Source organism: Papaver somniferum, chromosome 7 (assembly GCF_003573695.1).
Source record: "Papaver somniferum cultivar HN1 chromosome 7, ASM357369v1, whole genome shotgun sequence".
Classification (NCBI taxonomy): Eukaryota; Viridiplantae; Streptophyta; class Magnoliopsida; order Ranunculales; family Papaveraceae; genus Papaver; species Papaver somniferum.
In genome coordinates this window covers 174,117,673-174,136,357 of record NC_039364.1, presented here as the reverse complement: position 1 = coordinate 174,136,357, position 18,685 = coordinate 174,117,673, and the positions used below count along the sequence as shown (strand labels likewise).

Below are 18,685 nucleotides of genomic sequence, written 5' to 3'. Positions count from 1 at the left end.
TGGAGATCAGCTATACATCCCGCTCTTGGGGATCAGAACTGGAAGCTTCTACGTGGTGCGTGTGCTACTTTGGACAAGGTGCAGAGAAGATACAAAATCCCGGTGGTAAACAAATGTTGTTTATGTAATGTGGCGGAAGAGAGCTTGGACCACATTCTGTGGTTATGTAGTTTTGCAGGAAAAGCTTGGAACTGGTTGGAACAGACGTTTGGCATTAAGGCTCATCCAAATTTAGTTACAGCGTATAAATCTGCAAAGAGCATGAGTCGCATGCTCAAGGATTTGTGGCTGTTAGCGATTCTGGTAATAAGAGCGGAGTTGTGGATGATGCGCAATAATTATATCTATAATAACAAGAAGGTTAGCTGGTTTTTCTTTCAGAAACGTGTTTTCAGTCAGGTTCATGATTTTTCTAAGAGACTTAAGGGTAATATGTACAACAACGTGGAAGAATTACGTATCATGAATTTCTTTAGAGTGGTACATAGGAAGATTAAAATGTTGGAGCCTGTTGAATGTTTTTGGGAACCTCCTGAAGTTAATGAAATTATGCTTTGCTGCGATGGAGCGTCTAGGGAAATCCGGGTATAGGCGGGGCTGGTGCTATAGCTAGAGGTGCTGATTTAAGTGTGTTGGGAGCGATGTGTGTTGGTTTTGGGATCCAAACAAATTATTTGGCAGAAATCTTTTGTGTCATTATTGGTTTGGAGTGGGCTGTTAAATTTGGTATAGGAAATGTTTGCATTCGCACTGACTCTTTGTCTGCTGTTACGGTTTTTTCAAGTAACATTTTGTCTCTTCCTTGGTTCATTCGGAGTAGGTGGGTAGTTGTTAGAGCAAGGTATAACAACATTCATTTTATTCACACTTATAGAGAAGCAAATTTTTCGGCTGATGCGTTAGCAAAAAGGGGATGCTTGCTACAAAATGAAGAAGGTCTTAGTTTTGATAATAAGCCGGATTTTCTAATGCCATTGATTTACCAAATGCAATCTATTTTCGATTTAAATAGTTTGTAAGTTTTTTGGGGTTCCATACCTCTTTTCTTATGAACTATGTTGTATCTTTTGCTCTCTATTAATACATTTTGGATTTACCAAAAAAAAAAAAAAATCACGTGAATTTTTTTGAAAAAAATCGAAACCCTAAAGTGAGCGCCAGAGTTTCTCTCTCCTCATTGAAAAATGTTTTCTAAAGTTTTCTAGGAGATTCGTTAACGAATGATAATAACAAATCCCCACACTAGTGAAGATCAACTTTGAATGTTCTCTAAAAAGCCTTGAAAACTCTAAAAAACCCTTAAAACTCTGAATAGCCCTAAAATATCTAAAGAGCTCTGAAAAATCTAAAGAGTTCGGATACATTTTTTTGGTAGGTCAAAATGGTTTATTAAAGCAAAAAAACGTAATTACAAGAATTACAAAATGGAAGGCTCAAGGCCTCCCCACCCCCATAAACCAAAGTGGAGAAAAAAAATAACTTCAAAATAAAAACCCATGAAGAGCTCCTAAACACAAAAAACTAACCAAGAGAAAAAAACATAGCTTAGTAACGTTTTCGCGCCTTTCCCACCCCGAAATTCCTCTTCTTAGGTTGGAGACCAGCTAGTAATTCTGCCAAAACATCAGGGTCACCATAAAATTCATTATATTCATCATCATAAGTATCATCATATTCAGCTTCATCTGAAGCATAATTACCACCAGGAACAAGCTTTATTGGTTAAAGAGCCAACTAGTATAAAGCTACAATAGCACCGTGAAAGTAACTTAATTCTTTATAAAGAATGATAATAAAAAAATTCCCTGCAATAATGAAGATTATCTTTGAATGTTTCCTAAAAACCCTAAAAACACTAAAGAGCCCTGAAAGAGCTCTGGGAAACTCTAAAAAGCTCAGGAAGACTCCAAAAAGCTTTGAAAAGCTTAACTTTAATTATACTCCGTAGCACCGTGATCTACAAGCTAGGAGATTCGTTATAGAATGATAATAACAAATACCTACAATAGTGAAGATCAACTTTGAATGTTCTCTAAAAAGTCTTGAAAACTCTAAAAAACCCTAAAAAATCTAACGAGCTATGAAAAAGCTTTAAATTAATTATATTTCGTAGCACTAGTATCTACTAGCCAGGGGATTCGTTAAAGCAAAATGAAAGTAACTTAATTCTTTATAAAGAATGATACTAACAACATTCCCTAAAATAATGAAGATTATCTTTGAATGTTTCCTAAAAACCCTAAAAACACTAAAGAGCCCTGAAAGAGCTCTGGGAAACTCTAAAAAGCTCAGGAAGACTCCAAAAAGCTTTGAAAAGCTTAACTTTAATTATACTCCGTAGCACCGTGATCTACAAGCTAGGAGATTCGTTATAGAATGATAATAACAAATCCCTACAATAGTGAAGATCAACTTTGAATGTTCTCTAAAAAGCCTTGAAAACTCTAAAAAACCCTAAAAAATCTAACGAGCTATGAAAAAATCTAAAAATCTCTGAAAAAGCTTTAAATTAATTATATTTCGTAGCACTAGTATCTACTAGCCAGGGGATTCGTTAAAGCCAACTGAAAGTGACTTAATTTTTTATAAAGAATGATACTAACAAAATTCCCTACAATAATGAAGATTATCTTTGAAAGTTTCCTAAAAACCCTAAAGAGCCCTGTAAGAGCTCCGAGAAACTCTAAAAAGCTCAGGAAGAGTCCAAAAATCTTTGAAAAGCTTAAATTTAATTATACTCCGTAGCACCGTGATCTACAAGCTTGGAGATTCTTTATAGAATGATAATTACAAATTCCTACAATAGTGAAGATCAACTTTGAATGATCTCTAAAAAACCTTGAAAACTCAAAAAAAACCTGAAAACTCTAAAAAGCCCTAAAATATCTAAAGAGCTCTGAAAAATCTAAAAAGCTCTGAAAAACTCTAAAAAGCTTTGAAAAAGCTTTAAGTTAATTATTTTTCGTCGCACTAGTATCTACTAGCCAGGGGATTCGTTAAAGCCAACTGAAAGTAACTTAATTCTTTATAAAGAATGATACTAACAAAATTCCCTACAATAATGAAGATTATCTTTGAGTGTTTTCTAAAAACCCTAAGGAGCCCTGAGAGCCCTGAAACTCTAAAAAGCTCAGGAAGACTCCAAAAAGCTTTGAAAAGCTTAAATTTAATTATACTCCGTAGCACTGGGATCTACAAGCTAGGAGATTTGTTAAAGAATGAGAATAACAAATCCCCACAATAGTGAAGATCAACTTTGAATGTTCTCTAAAAAGCCTTCAAAACTCTATAAAACCCTGAAAACTCTGGATAACCCTAAAATATATAAAGAGCTTTGAAAATCTAAAGAGCTCGTAAAAATCTTTAAGTTAATTATATTTTGTAGCACTAGTATCTACTATCCAGAGGATTCGTTAAAGCCAACTGAAAGTAACTTAATTCTTTATAAAGAATGATACTAAATAAATTCCCTGTAATAATGAAGATTATCTTTGAATGTTTCCTAAAGATCCTAAAAACACTAAAGATCCCTGAAAGAGCTCTGAGAAACTATAAAAAGCTCAGGAAGACTCCAAAAAGCTTTGAAAAGCTTAAATTTAGTTATACTCTGTAGCACCGTGATCTACAAGCTAGGAGATTCGTTATAGAATGTTAATAACAAATCCCTACAATAGTAAAGATCAACTTTGAATGTTCTCTAAAAATCCTTGAAAACTCTAAAATACCCTGAAAACTCTAAAAAGCTCTAAAATATCTAAAGAGCTCTGAAAAATCTAAAGAGCTCTGAAAAACTCTAAAAAGCTCTGAAAAAGCTTTAACTTAATTATATTTCGTAGCACTAGTATCTACTAGCCAGGGGATTCGCTAAAGCCAACTGAAAGTAACTTAAGTCTTTATAAAGAATGATACTAACAAAATTCCCTACAATAATGAAGATTATCTTTGAATGTTTTCTAAAAACCCTAAAGTCAAAAATTTGTATTAATATATAACAGAATTTACAAAAAATAATTTACAAGAAAAGAGGTCACAGTAACCCCAAAAACTTGTAAACTATTTAAAACGAAAATAAGAAACATTTGATTGTTCAACTGAAATTAGAAAATGTGGTCTTTCAAATTAAAATGCATTCCCACTTCCTTAGCTAGAAAATATCTACGCTTAGCCATTTTAACCGCTGAAAAAATTCTCCTCCCTAAAAGTGTGAATGAACCTTATAGACGTATAATGCCTACAAATCACCATCCATCTATTCTTTGCAAACCAAGGGATAAAATTATTTTTGAAATCTTTAACCACGCCATAAGAATATGATCATACACAAATACGTTCAAAACCCCATTGCGTAGTGCTCTCCAAACCAACTATAATGCCATATAACTCTGCCAAGTAGTTCGTCGTAACACCAAGACCGATACTCATAGCTCCAAAACTGAACAATGCGCATCTCTAGCCACCACTCCAGTACCGGCAATGCCTGGATTTCCTCTCGCCGCCCCATCATAGCAGATCTGAAGTTCGTTTTCGTCTGGAGGATGCCAAAAAACTTCAACAGGTTGCTGATGCTTAACTCTCCTATGAACAACTCGAAAATAATCAAGAAGAAGAATGTCATCAGCACAGTTCTTCATATAACCCCTAAGACGACCTGAATAGTCCTGAATCAATTTCAGAACACGCTTGAAAAACGTATTCCAGTTCACTTTCCTGCGTTCAAAAACACAATTGTTGCGCATAGCCCACAGTTCCAACCTGACGAATAGATTGGCCGCCAACCACAGATCACGAACCATCTTACTTCTATTCTTGGATGCTTTGAAGGACACAACAAGATCATAGTTAGTTGTTAAACCAAAAATATTTGAAAGCCACAACCACGCACGAGCTGCAAAGGAGCATTGGAAGAGTATATGTTCCAGCGACTCTTCTTCAAGTCCACACATCACACACTTGTTTGCTAACTGGATTTTGAACCTTGACTGAATAAGATCATAAGTGGCGCATGCCCCGCGAATGAACTTCCAATTTTGAGCAGCTAAAGTTGGGTGTGTTTCTTTTCTCCACAGTAAAGACGCAGGTTCAAATTTATTATGTCTCTAACGAATAATCTCTTTGGCAGAACTTACTAAAGTCCCATGAGAAGTTTGGCATCCAAATTCTCGAATCATTCCCGCCAAAAATACTTGGCAATCCGTGCATCTCCATACCAGCAGCAAGTAATCTCTCCAAATGGACGTCAGGAAAAGCCCATTGATCAGCAATTAAACAATCACTAACCAGCACTAATCTATCCAGCGTGTAATCATTCAAAACATCTGCAAAAGACGTTTCACCATACCAAACATCATAATACAATGAAATTGACCTTCCATCACCAATAAGAACTTTGGTATTATCCTCCACAGTGTTATACACTTTTCGAATTCCCGGAAGAATGGAAGACTTCACTCCAACAGTCTTGATGCAACCATTTCTACCAAAAAACTTGGCCTTCAGAAAACCAGCCCACTTCTTATTTGACGTGCGAATTTTCCACCATAACTTCATGAGCATAGCATTATTCAAGGTAGCCATACGAGATAAATCAAGACCTCCCTCCTCAAAAGGACAACAGATTTTATCATACGCTACCACCACAAAACGAATAACATTAGAATCTCCCGACCAAATAAAATTCCTAATTGCACGCTCACATTGCAATATGAATTTTCGAGGCCACTTGTAAATAGCCATATTGTGAATAGAATAACTAGTAATAACAGATTTAAGAAGCACAATACGGTCATTAAAAGATAAAGTAAACCCCTTCCACCCAGCTAATTGAGATTTAATCTTTTCAACCACATTAGAAATGTGATGATAACGAACCGTACCTGGAATAATTTGGAGTCCAAGGTAGCGATCTGGAAGAGTTATAACACTCATCCCCAAGAAATCTGCAAGCTATGCTCTTCTACTTAAAGAACCACCACCATAATAAATCTTGCTCTTTTTCCTACACACAGTTTGGCCTGAAGCTCGTTGATACTTGCCCAATAAATCCACCAGATTATGAAGACTCTTTAATTTACCTTTACAAAAAATCATAATGTCACCCGCAAAAAAGAGATGAGTAGGAGAGATACCACCTCTTGTTACCATGTAAAACATCTTCTTATCACGAAAAAGTTTCGTAATATTTCTGCTAAGGACATCTTCAATCAAGACAAAAATTAAAGGAGAAAGGGGATCCCTTTGACGCAAACCTCTATTAATTTTGAAATAACCCTCCGGACTGCCATTCAAAAGAATAGAGATTCTAGCAGAATTCAAAATATTATGAATCCCAGTGCACCACTGCTCAGAGAAACCATATCGACGAAAAACTTCCAACACAAAAGACCAACTCACCGTGTCAAAATCCTGAGAGATATCAAGCTTGAGGCCAATATTACCGTCTTTGCGTTTAAGATGAAGTTCATTTACCATTTCAGAAGTCAAACTAATGTTTTCATGGATGTTACGCCCTTTCATAAACGTAACATGTTCCTCAGAAACAAGATTATCCAAAACACTGCCTAGCCTAGTAGCAAGAATCTTAGTAAAAATTTTGAAGAAAAATTTACTAAGACCAATAGGCCTGAAGTTACGAAGAGAATTTGCACCTCGTACCTTAGGAAGAAGGATGATAAGGCTTGAATTGGTGCCATTTGGAATAAGACCAGTATTCCAACAAAGAAGAATAGCCTTAATCAAATCATCTTGAATAATATCCCAGCAATGACGATATAAGCAACCTGAAAAACCGTCTATACCAGGCGCACTATCAGCACCTAAACCAAAAACTGCTTGTTTGATTTCCTTCGGAGAAGGAATCCTGTCCATGGCAAGACTTTCCGCCTCCGAAATGCTAGGACGCTCATAATCAAAAAGACTCAAATCATAGTCCAACTCTTGGCCGTTGAACTTTTCTTCATAAAAATGCACAAAATGATCTCTAATCTGCTCATAATCTGAAATAGTATTGCCATCACTATCCACTAATTCAGAAACAATATTAGCACTTCTACGAATACGAATGTTGTTATGAAAGAAAGAAGAATTGCTTGAACCCTCCACAAGCCATTGATTCCGTGCTATTTGTTTAAGCATAGTATTGTGCTGCAAACGCGTTTCACTTTGCTTAGCCATAACATCTTTCATAAGATTAAGGTTAGTAATATCACTAGGATCCTCGTCAGAACGAAGAGATGTGATTCAAATCTCAATTGATCTTGCTTCAAACTAGAGTGAATATTATCGAAAACCATCAGATTCCATTCCTTATTCGCAGCTTTAAGTCTCTTCAATTTATAAGTAAAAATAAAATCAAGAGAACCATGAGCTGGCAAATTCCAACTTTCAGCAACCATACGAAGGAAATCAGCATGTAAAAACTATATCTTTTGAACACGAAAATGAGCTCTCTTAGGCCTTGGTTTTTTTATTTTTTTTTTGCTAGGTCATAAAGGTTTGTTAAGAAAAAAAACGTAATTACAAGAATTACAAGATGGGAGGCACAAGGCCTCCCCACCCCCATAAACCAAAGGGGAGGAAAAAAACACCAAAATAGCTAACAGAAATAAGCTCCTAAACACACATAACTAACAAAAAGAGGAGAAATATGAGCCTCCACCTTCTTCTTTGTTCTTATTTTTCATCTATGGAGTCTTCATTCTTTTTGATTGATCTTGTATATCCTTGAAATACTCCTTTCGGAAAGATAAATCCCATAAAAACTTTTGTTGAATATCAAAATTTGTTATTGTACTAAGAACTTCATGCTCTTCTGTAGTTAAATGAAAAGAAGTATTTTTCACAGGCCCAACAATGCTTTCCGTATCTTGACTGTTATTGGGCTTGTTTAAAAGCCCAATATTTTCATTATGAACATCACGAGAAGTATCATGTCTTGTATGTTCCTTATTTTTATACTGTTGCAGCAAAGCATTGTGCTCCACTATAAAATTCCTACATGAAGACTGACCTTTACCATGCTTTTTTGATCGCCCTTTTGTCATCCATGTCCCATTGTCAGGTGGCATCTCACTCCACTTCTTACCTTTAACACCCGAGGCTGCCAGTCCAACTGAAACATCTACATCCGAATGGATTGAATCACTTTCATCATCATCAATAGTCACACTTAAACCTTCCTCATCCTGGAGAACCCTAAATTTATTAGGTGAAACTACTCCAGAATCAATTGTTTGTTTAGCAGGAGTTGTTTGCTTAGCATGAGAACAAGACGCTAAAGCAGCCTTCTTAGCTTTTTCCATATCCTCAGAAGCCTTACGTACTTCAAGTTGTTTGGATTTTTCCAAAGCATTACTTACCTCATCACTTACCCCATCCATAGCTTTCTCAGGTCCGTTAGTCCCTGACTTTTTGTTCATCACAGGTTGCCAAACCTCATCAGTTTTACCATCATTACCAGAAGATTGTTTAGCAACAGTCTCTTAGGCCTTGGAACAACAAAAGGATAACCCAAGAGAGTAGAATGGTCAGAAACTTCTCTAGGAATAGCTTTACACCGCCAATTCTCAAATTTTGCAAGCCAAGCAGCATTAATAACAGCACGATCGAGTTTACTAATGATCCTATTAGTACCCGATTGTTTATTAGTCCAAGTAAATTTTATACCCAAAGAATCAGCTTCAAAAAGATTATTGACATCTAACCAATCTGAAAATTCATTTATAGTTGAAGTTATTGGCTCCATACCTCCCCTTTTTCATGAAGACGAAGAATGCAATGAAAATCACCCATAACAAGCCATGGAACGAAATCATCGTGAAGATTAAGTTGCTGCCAAAGACGTCTCCTTGTAACTTGAACATAACTAGCATGAACAAAAGAGATATGCACTCCATCCACCTCAATTGCAATAGCCTGTTTGCTCCTATTAATAATAGAAGGTTGTATTGTATTTAAATAACAAACCCAAAGGTTGTATTGTATTGTATGAATAACCTGTGAAGAAAAACCTTCCAACTGAAGTCTGTTGCCAAAATAATTCGAGCAGCGAACCTTTGGTTCCGCAAGACAAAAGATATCAGGTTTGAGCTGTCTTGTTAACTCTCTAAAAACCCTAAAGAGTCCTGAAAGAGCTCTGAAAAACTCTAAAAAGCTCAGGAAGACTCCAAAAAGCTTTGAAAAGCATAAATTTAATTATACTCCGTAGCACTAGGATCTACAAGCTAGGATATTCGCTAAAGAATGATAATAACAAATCCCCACAATAGTGAAGATCAACTTTGAATGTTCTTCAAAAAGCCTTTAAAACTCTAAAAAAACCCTGAAAACTCTGAATAACCCTAAGATGTATAAAGAGCTCTGAAAAAGCTTTAAGTTAATTATATTTCGTAGCACTAGTATCTACTAGCCAGAGGATTCGTTAAAGCCAACTGAAAGTAACTTAATTCTTTATAAAGAATGATACTAACGAAATTCCCTACAAAAATGAAGATTATCTTTGAATGTTTCCTAAAACCCTAAAGAGCCCAGAAAGAGCTCTGAGAAAATCTAAAAAGCTCAGGAAGACTCCAAAAAGCTTTGAAAAACTTAAATTTAATATACTCTGTAGCATCGTGATCTACAAGCTAGGAGATTCGTTAAAGAATGATAATAACAAACTCCTATAATAGTGAAAACCAACTTTGAATGTTCTCTAAAAAGCCTTGAAAACCCTAAATAACCCAGAAAACTCTAAAAAGCCCTAAAATATCTAAAGAGCTCTGAAAAATCTAAAGACCTATAAAAAACTGTAAAAAGCTCTGAAAAAGCTTTAAGTTAATTATATTTCGTAACACTAGTATCTACTAGCCAGGAGATTCGTAAAAGCCAACTGAAAGTAACTTAATTCTTTATAAAAAATGATATTAACAAAATTCCCTACAATAATGAAGATTATCTTTGAATGTTTTCTACAAACCCTAAAGAGCTCTGAAAGAGCACTACGAGACTCTAAAAAGCTCAGGAAGACTCCAAAAAGCTTTGAAAAGCTTAAATTTAATTATACTCCGTCGCACTGGGATCTACAAGCTAGGAGATTCGTTAACGAATGATAATAACAAAGCCTTGAAAACTCTAAAAAACCCTTAAAACTCTGAATAGCCCTAAAATATCTAAAGAGCTCTGAAAAATATAAAGAGCTCAAATAAAGCTTTAGTTTAATTATATTTCGTAGCACTAGTATCTAATAGCCAGAGGAATCGTTAAAGCCAGCTGAAAGTAACTTAATTCTTTATAAAGAATGATACTAAAAAAAATCCCTGCAATAATGAAGATTATCTTTGAATGTTTCCTTAAAACCCTAAAAACACTAAAGATCCCTGAAAGAGCTCTTAGAAACTCTAAAAAACCCAGGAAGACTCCAAAAAGGTTTGAAAAGCTTAAATTTAATTATACTCCGTAGCAACGTGATCTACAAGCTAGGAGATTCATTATAGAATGATAATAATAAATCCCTACAATAGTGAAGATCAACTTTGAATGTTCTCTAAAAAGCCTTGAAAACTCTAAAAAAAACCTTGAAAACTCTAAAAAGCCCTAAAATATCAAAAGAGCTCTGAAAAATCTAAAGAGCTATGAAAAATCTAAAAAGCTCTGAAAAAGATTTAAATTAATTATATTTCGTAGCACTAGTATCTACTAGTCGGGGATTCGTTAAAGCCAACTGAAAGTAACTTAATTCTTTATAAAGAATGATACTAACAAAATTCCCTACAATAATGAAGATTATCTTTGAATGTTTCCTAAAAACCCTAAAGAGCCCTGAAAGAGCTCCGAGAAACTCTAAAAAGCTCAAGAAGACTCCAAAAAGCTTTGAAAAGCTTAAATTTAATTATACTTCGTAGCACCGTGATCTACAAGCTTGGAGATTCTTTATAGAATGATAATAAAAAATCCCTACAATATTGAAGATCAACTTTGAATGTTCTCTAAAAAGCCTTGAAAACTCTAAAAAACCCTGAAAACTCTAAAAAGCCCTAAAATATCTAAAGAGCTCTGTAAAATCTAAAGAGCTCTGAAAAAATCTAAAAAGCTCTGAAAAAGCTTTAAGTTAATTATTTTTCGTAGCACTAGTATCTACTAGCCAGGGGATTAGTTAAAGCCAACTGAAAGTAAATTAATTCTTTATAAAGAATGATACTAACAACATTCCTTACAATAATGAAGATTATCTTTGAATGTTTTCTAAAAACCCTAAAGAGCCCTGAAAGAGCTCTGAGAAACTCTAAAAAGCTCAAGAAGACTCATAAAAGCTTTGAAAAGCTTAAATTTAATTATACTCCGTAGCACTGGGATCTACAAGCTAGGAGATTCGTTAAGAAATGATAATAACAAATCCCCACAATAGTGAAGATCAACTTTGAATGTTCTCTAAAAAGCCTTCAAAACTTTAAAAAACCCTGAAAACTCTGGATAGCCCTAAAATATATAAAGAGCTCTGAAAAATCTAAAGAGCTCGGAAAAAGCTTTAAGTTAATTATATTTTGTAGCACTAGTATCTACTAGCCAGAGGATTCGTTAAAGTTAGTTCTTTATAAAGAATGATAATAAAAAAATTCCCTGCAATACTGATGATTATCTTTTAATGTTTCCTAAAAACCCTAAAAACACTAAAGAGCCCTGAAAAAGCTCTGAGAAACTCTAAAAATCTTAGGAAGACTCCAAAAAGCTTTGAAAAGCTTAAATTTAATTATACTCCGTAGCACCGTGATCTACAAGCTAGGAGATTTGTTATAGAATGATAATAACAAATCCCTACAATAGTGAAGATCAACTTTGAATGTTCTCTAAAAAGCCTTGCAAACTCTAAAAAACCCTGAAAACTCTAAAAAGCCCTAAAATATCTAAAGAGCTCTGAAAAATCTAAAGAGCTTTGAAAAACTCTAAAAAGCTCTGAAAAAAGTTTTAACTTAAATATATTTTGTAGCACTAGTATCTACTAGCCAGGGGATTCGTTAAAGCCAACTGAAAGTAACTTAATTCTTTATAAAGAATGATACTAACAAAATTCCCTACAATAATGAAGATTGTCTTTGAATGTTTTCTAAAAACCCTAATGAGTCCTGAAAGAGATATGAAAAACTCTAAAACGCTCAGGAAGACTCCAAAAAGCTTTGAAAAGCATAAATTTAATTATACTCCGTAGCACTGGGATCTACAAGCTAGGAGATTCGCTAAAGAATTATAATAACAAATCCCCACAACAGTGAAGATGAACTTTTAATGTTCTCCAAAAAGCCTTGAAAACTCTAAAAAACACTGAACACTGTGAATAACCCTAAAATATCTAAAGAGCTCTGAAAAATCTAAAAAGCTATGAAAAACTCTAAAAAGCTCGGAAAAAGCTTTAAGTTAATTATATTTCGTAGCACTGGTATCTACTAGCCAGGGGATTCGTTAAAGCAAAATGAAAGTAACTTAATTCTTTATAAAGAATGATACTAACAACATTCCCTACAATAATGAAAATTATCTTTGAATGTTTCCTAAAAACCCTAAAGAGCCCTGAAAGAGCTCTGAGAAACTCTAATAAGCTCAGGAAGACTCCAAAAAGCTTTGAAAAGCTTAAATTTAATTATACTCCGTAGCACTGGGATCTACAAGGTAGGAGATTCATTAAAGAATGATAATAACAAATCCCCACAATAGTGAACTTTGAATGTTCTCTAAAAAGCCTTCAAAACTCTAAAAACCCCTGAAAAATCTGGATAGCCCTAAAATATATAAAGAGCTCTGAAAAATCTAAAGAGCTCTGAAAAATCCCCACAAAAGTAAAGATCAACTTTGACTGTTCTCTAAAAAGCCTTGAAAACTCTAAAAAAAACCTGAACTCTCTAAATAGCCGTAAAATATCTAAAGAGATCTGAAAAAGCTTTAAGTTAATTATATTTCGTATCACTAGTATCTACTAGCCAGAGGATTCGTTAAATCCAACTGAAAGTAACTTAATTCTTTATAAAGAATGATACTAACAAAATTCCCTACAATGAAGAAGATTGTCTTTTTAGGTTTCCTAAAAACCCTAAAGAGCCCTGAAAGAGCTCTGAGAAACTCTAAAAAGCTCAAGAAGACTCCAAAAATATTTGAAAATTTTAAATTCAATTATACTCCGTAGGACCGTGATCTACAAGATAGTAGATTCGTTATAGAATGATAATAACAAATCGCTACAATAGTGAAGATCAACTTTGAACGTTCTCTAAAAAGCCTTGAAAACTCTAAAAAATCCTGAAAAATCTAAAACACCCTAAAATATCTAAAGATTTCAGAAAAATCTAAAGTGCTATGAAAAACTCTAAAAAGCTCTGAAAAACTTTAAGTTAATTATATTTCGTAGCACTAGTATCTACTAGCCAGGGGATTCGTAAAATCCAACTGAAAGTAACTTAATTCTTTATAAAGAATGATACTAAAAAAATTCCATACAATAAAGAAGATTATCTTTGTATGTTTCCTAAAAACCCTAAAGAGCCCTGAAAGAGCTCTGAGAAACTCTAAAAAGCACAGGAAGACTCCAAAAAGCTTTGAAAAGCTTAAATTTAATTATACTCCGTAGCACCGTGATCTACAAGCTAGGAGATTCATTAAAGAATGATAATAAGAAATCCCTACAACAGTGAAGATCAACTTTGATTTTTCTCAAAAAAGACTTGAAAACTCTAAAAAAACCCTGAACTCTCTGAATAACCCTAAAATATCTAAAGAGCTCTGAAAAGCTTTAAGTTAATTATATTTCGTAGCACTAGTATCTACTAGCCAGGGGATTCGTTAAAGCGAACTGAAAGTAACTTAATTCTTTATAAAGAATGATACTAACAAAATTCCCTACAATAATGAAGATTATCTTGGAATGTTCCCTGAAAACCATAAAGAGCCCTGAAAGAGCTCTGGGAAACTTTAAAAAGCTTAGGAAGACTCCAAAAAGATTTGAAAAGCTTAAATTTAATTATACTCCATAGCACCGTGATCTACAAGCTAGGAGATTCGTTAAAGATTGATAATAACAAATCCCTACAATAGTGAAGATCAACTTTGAATGTTCTCTAAAAAGCCTTGAAAACTCTAAAAAACCCTGAAAACTCTAAAAAGCCCTAAAATATCTAAAGTGCTCTGAAAAATCTAAAGAGCTTTGAAAAACTCCGAAAAGCTCTGAAAATGCTTTAAATTAATTATATTTCGTAGCACTAGTATCTACTAGCCAGGGGATTCGTTAAAGCCAACTGAAAGTAACTTAATTCTTTATAAAGAATGATAGTAACAAAATTACCTACAATAATGAAGATTATCTTGGAATGTTTCCTAAAAACCATAAAGAGCCCTGAAAGAGCTCTGAGAAACTTTAAAAAGCTCGGGAAGACTCCAAAAAGCTTTGAAAAGCTTAAATTTAATTATACTCCATAGCACCGTGATCTACAAGCTAGGAGATTCGTTAAAGAATGATAATAACAAATCCCTACAATAGTGAAGATCAACTTTGATTGTTCTCTAAAAAGACTTGAAAACTCTAAAAAACCCCAAACTCTCTAAATAACCCTAAAATATCTAAAGAGTTCTGAAAAATCGAAAGACCTCTGAAAAAGCTTTAAGTTAATTATATTTCGTAGCACTAGTATCTACTAGCCAGAGGATTCGTTAAAGCCAACTGAAAGTAACTTAATTCTTTATAAAGAATGATACTAACAAAATTCCCTACAATGAAGAAGATTGTCTTTGTATGTTTCCTAAAAACCCTAAAAATCCCTGAAAGAGCTTTGAGAAACTCTAAAAAGCTCAGGAAGACTCCAAAAATATTTGAAAAGCTTAAATTCAATTATACTCCATAGCACCGTGATCTACAAGCTAGGAGATTCGTTATAGAATGATAATAACAAATCCCTACAATAGTGAAGATCAACTTTGAACGTTCTCTAAAAAGCCTTGAAAACTCTAAAAAATCCTGAAAAATCTAAAACGCCCTAAAATATCTAAAGATTTCAGAAAAATCTAAAGTGCTATGAAAAACTCTAAAAAGCTCTGAAAAACTTTAAGTTAATTATATTTCGTGGCACTAGTATCTACTAGCCAGGGGATTCGTAAAATCCAACTGAAAGTAACTTAATTCTTTATAAAGAATGATACTAACAAAATTCCATACAATAAAGAAGATTATCTTTGTATGTTTCCTAAAAACCCTAAAAAGCCCTGAAAGAGCTCTGAGAAACTCTAAAAAGCACAGGAAGACTCCAAAAAGCTTTGAAAAGCTTAAATTTAATTATACTCCGTAGCACCGTGATCTACAAGCTAGGAGATTCTTTAAAGAATGATAATAAGAAATACCTACAATAGTGAAGATCAACTTTGATTTTTCTCAAAAAAGCCTTGAAAACTCTAGAAAACCCTGAACTCTCTGAATAACCCTAAAATATCTAAAGAGCTCTGAAAAAGCTTTAAGTTAATTATATTTCGTAGCACTAGTATCTACTAGCCAGGGGATTCGTTAAAGCCAACTGAAAGTAACTTAATTCTTTATAAAGAATGATACTAACAAAATTCCCTACAATAATGAAGATTATCTTGGAGTGTTTCCTAAAAACCATAAAGAGCCCTGAAAGAGCTCTGAGAAACTTTAAAAAGCTTAAGAAGACTCCAAAAAGCTTTTAAAAGCTTAAATTTAATTATACTCCATAGCACCGTGATCTACAAGCTAGGAGATTCGTTAAAGAATGATAATAACAAATCCCTACAATAGTGAAGATCAACTTTGAATGTTCTCTAAAAAGCCTTGAAAACTCTAAAAAACCCTGAAAACTCTAAAAAGCCCTAAAATATCTAAAGTGCTCTGAAAAATCTAAAGAGCTTTGAAAAACTCCGAAAAGCTCTGAAAATGCTTTAAATTAATTATATTTCGTAGCACTAGTATCTACTAGCAAGGGGATTCGTTAAAGCCAACTGAAAGTAACTTAATTATTTATAACGAATGATAGTAACAAAATTACCTACAATAATGAAGATTATCTTGGAATGTTTCCTAAAAACCATAAAGAGCCCTGAAAGAGCTCTGAGAAACTTTAAAAAGCTCGGGAAGACTCCAAAAAGCTTTGAAAAGCTTAAATTTAATTATACTCCATAGCGCCGTGATCTACAAGCTAGGAGATTCGTTAAAGAATGATAATAACAAATCCCTACAATAGTGAAGATCAACTTTGATTGTTCTCTAAAAAGACTTGAAAATTCTAAAAAACCCTGAACTCTCTAAATAACCCTAAAATATCTAAAGAGCTCTGAAAAATCGAAAGACCTCTGAAAAAGCTTTAAGTTAATTATATTTCGTAGCACTACTATCTACTAGCCAGAGGATTCGTTAAAGCCAACTGAAAGTAACTTAATTCTTTATAAAGTATGGTACTAACAAAATTCCCTACAATAATGAAGATTATCTTTGAATGTTTCTTAAAAACCCTAAAGACCCTGAAAGAGCTTTGAGAAACTCTAAAAAGCTCAGGAAGACTCCAAAAAGCTTTGAAAATTCTTCTCATGCTGCTGTTTGGGTTAATTTTCCTGGCTTATATGTTGAATTATGGACGAAAAAAGTGTTGTTATCTCTTGGAAAAAACCTAGGCACTCCCATTATGGTAAATAAGAAGACCTTGAATCATGAGTATTGTTGTTATGCAGCTGTTTTAATTGATATTGATTTCGCAGAGAAAGTTCCAGATTCCATTCATGTAACAGTGGATGGAACTGATAAACTCAGAGTGAGGTTTTTTCTCTCTCATCTTTGCTCTGGCGATTTTTTCTTTGGCTTTTTTTTAGGGTTTCTCATTTTATTCACGTTTTCTTCATTGTTTGATCATCTTTAGATGATCTACAATGGGAGAACAATCTGTTCCTGTGTCGTCTACATCTCTTAGGAATTCTATTTCCTTTGCAGACATGGTCAAAGGTAAACAAATACAGAATCATTCTATTATTGATATTAGCAGTTTACTAAATCCTGTTTTTCATGATGATAAACCCTCTATGGAAATCCCGTTAGATTTTTTTCAAGAAGGGTGTGCGGCTTGGAATTTTAGTCTCATTGGTAGACTGGATTTTAGGGTTTCTCGCTTTACTGATGTTAAGAAATCTTTGGAAGACCAATGGAGTTTAGGTCCAGGAAGGGTCAAGTTTACGCCTATGTATAAGGGTTTCTTTATTATCAAGTTTTCAACTGAGGAAGATAAACTAAAAATCCGTGACAAAACATGGAAAATCGATCAGCAAGAGTTACATCTTCGTGACTGGTTTCCATGGTTTGATCCGAATAAAGAAATTTCTTCTCATGCTGCTGTTTGGGTTGATTTTCCTGTCTTATATGTTGAATTGTGGACGGAAAAAGTGTTGTTATCTCTTGGAAAAAACCTAGGCACTCCCATTATGGTAGATAAGAATACCTTGAATCATGAGTATGGTTGTTATGCAGCTATTTTAATTGATATTGATTTCACAAAGAAAGTTCCAGATTCCATTCATGTAACAGTGGATGGAAGAAGTTTCGATCAGTTTGTTGAACTTCAAAAAATTCCTAAATTTTGCTCATGTTGCAGAATTGTGGGTCATGTTGAATCTGATTGTAGGAGAAAAACTAAGAAGAATCCTTTGGATAATCCTGCTAAAAGTAATCTGAAGTGGCAGCCAGTTAACAAGACGATGCGAGAAGCTAAGGTGCCTGAAGATACTAATGTGCTGGGAGTTAATCAGAATTCTGTTGATAATAATTCAGTTTCGTTGTTTGATGTTATTGGTGTTTCTGACTCTACAGCTAATTAATGGAAATTGGTTAGTGGAAAGGCGAACAACACCACTCATGTGGATGATGTATTCACCACTGAAGTTGTTATGCACCAAAACAAATTTGATATCCTTGAGAGTGAATTAGGTCTGGAGATCACAGACCATGCAAATCCTGTGACAACGGAGGACAGTGAGATGGAGCAGTTTTCAGATGATGGAGCTGTGGACGATGATATTTTGGCAAGTTGGAAAGCTAAAAGAGTAGCTTGAAGGGCTGAAAAAATTCTTGCTGAGCATAAGTCTGACCTAGACAATGATCAGGTTAATTTGGAGAATAATGGGAATGATGTAGTTTAGTCTGACGGTGTTTTGGGGGAGAATAAGTCTGGGCTAAGTTCTACTTTGAAGTATACAGAACCGAGCAAGGCTATTGGACCTACAACAAACTCTATGTACCAGGTTTTTGAAAAGGGAAAACATGAAGATATTTTGAGGGAGCAGCAGGAGGTACGTGCCAAGGAAAAATCTAAAGGTAGTTCGAATATTGCTGAGCACAATGCTAGGCTGCAACTGCATAAAGTTTTGAGTACTAATAGAGAGGTGCATTTATCTAAAGAGGAGCATGAAGTTCTTCTTACAATAACGAAATTTGATATTCAACAACAGTTTGTGAAAGATTTATCTTTTCGCAAGGAGTATTGCAAGGAAATACAAGACCAATTAAAAAGAATGCAAACTTCAAAGAAGAATAATAAGAACAAAGGAGAGGGTGGAAACTCTTAATGTTTTCCTTTGTTAGTTTTTCTTGTTATTTTTTTGGGCTTTGTTGCTTATTTTTTGTTAGTTATTTTGTTGTTTTTCACCCCTTTGGTTTATGGGGGTGGGGAGGCCTTGTGCCTCT

General features: G+C 34.2%; 2 protein-coding genes across 2 annotated transcripts; one reads left to right on the top strand and one right to left on the bottom strand.

The window, feature by feature from the left end:
- Positions 1 to 4,418: 4,418 nt before the first annotated feature.
- On the bottom strand, positions 4,419 to 4,943 carry LOC113295558. The gene has a single exon (XM_026543888.1). It carries the CDS (start codon positions 4,941 to 4,943, stop codon positions 4,419 to 4,421), a length of 525 nt encoding a protein of 174 aa, XP_026399673.1.
- Positions 4,944 to 16,881: 11,938 nt separating this feature from the next.
- On the top strand, positions 16,882 to 17,820 carry LOC113295556. The gene has a single exon (XM_026543887.1). It carries the CDS (start codon positions 16,882 to 16,884, stop codon positions 17,818 to 17,820), a length of 939 nt encoding a protein of 312 aa, XP_026399672.1.
- Positions 17,821 to 18,685: the final 865 nt, after the last annotated feature.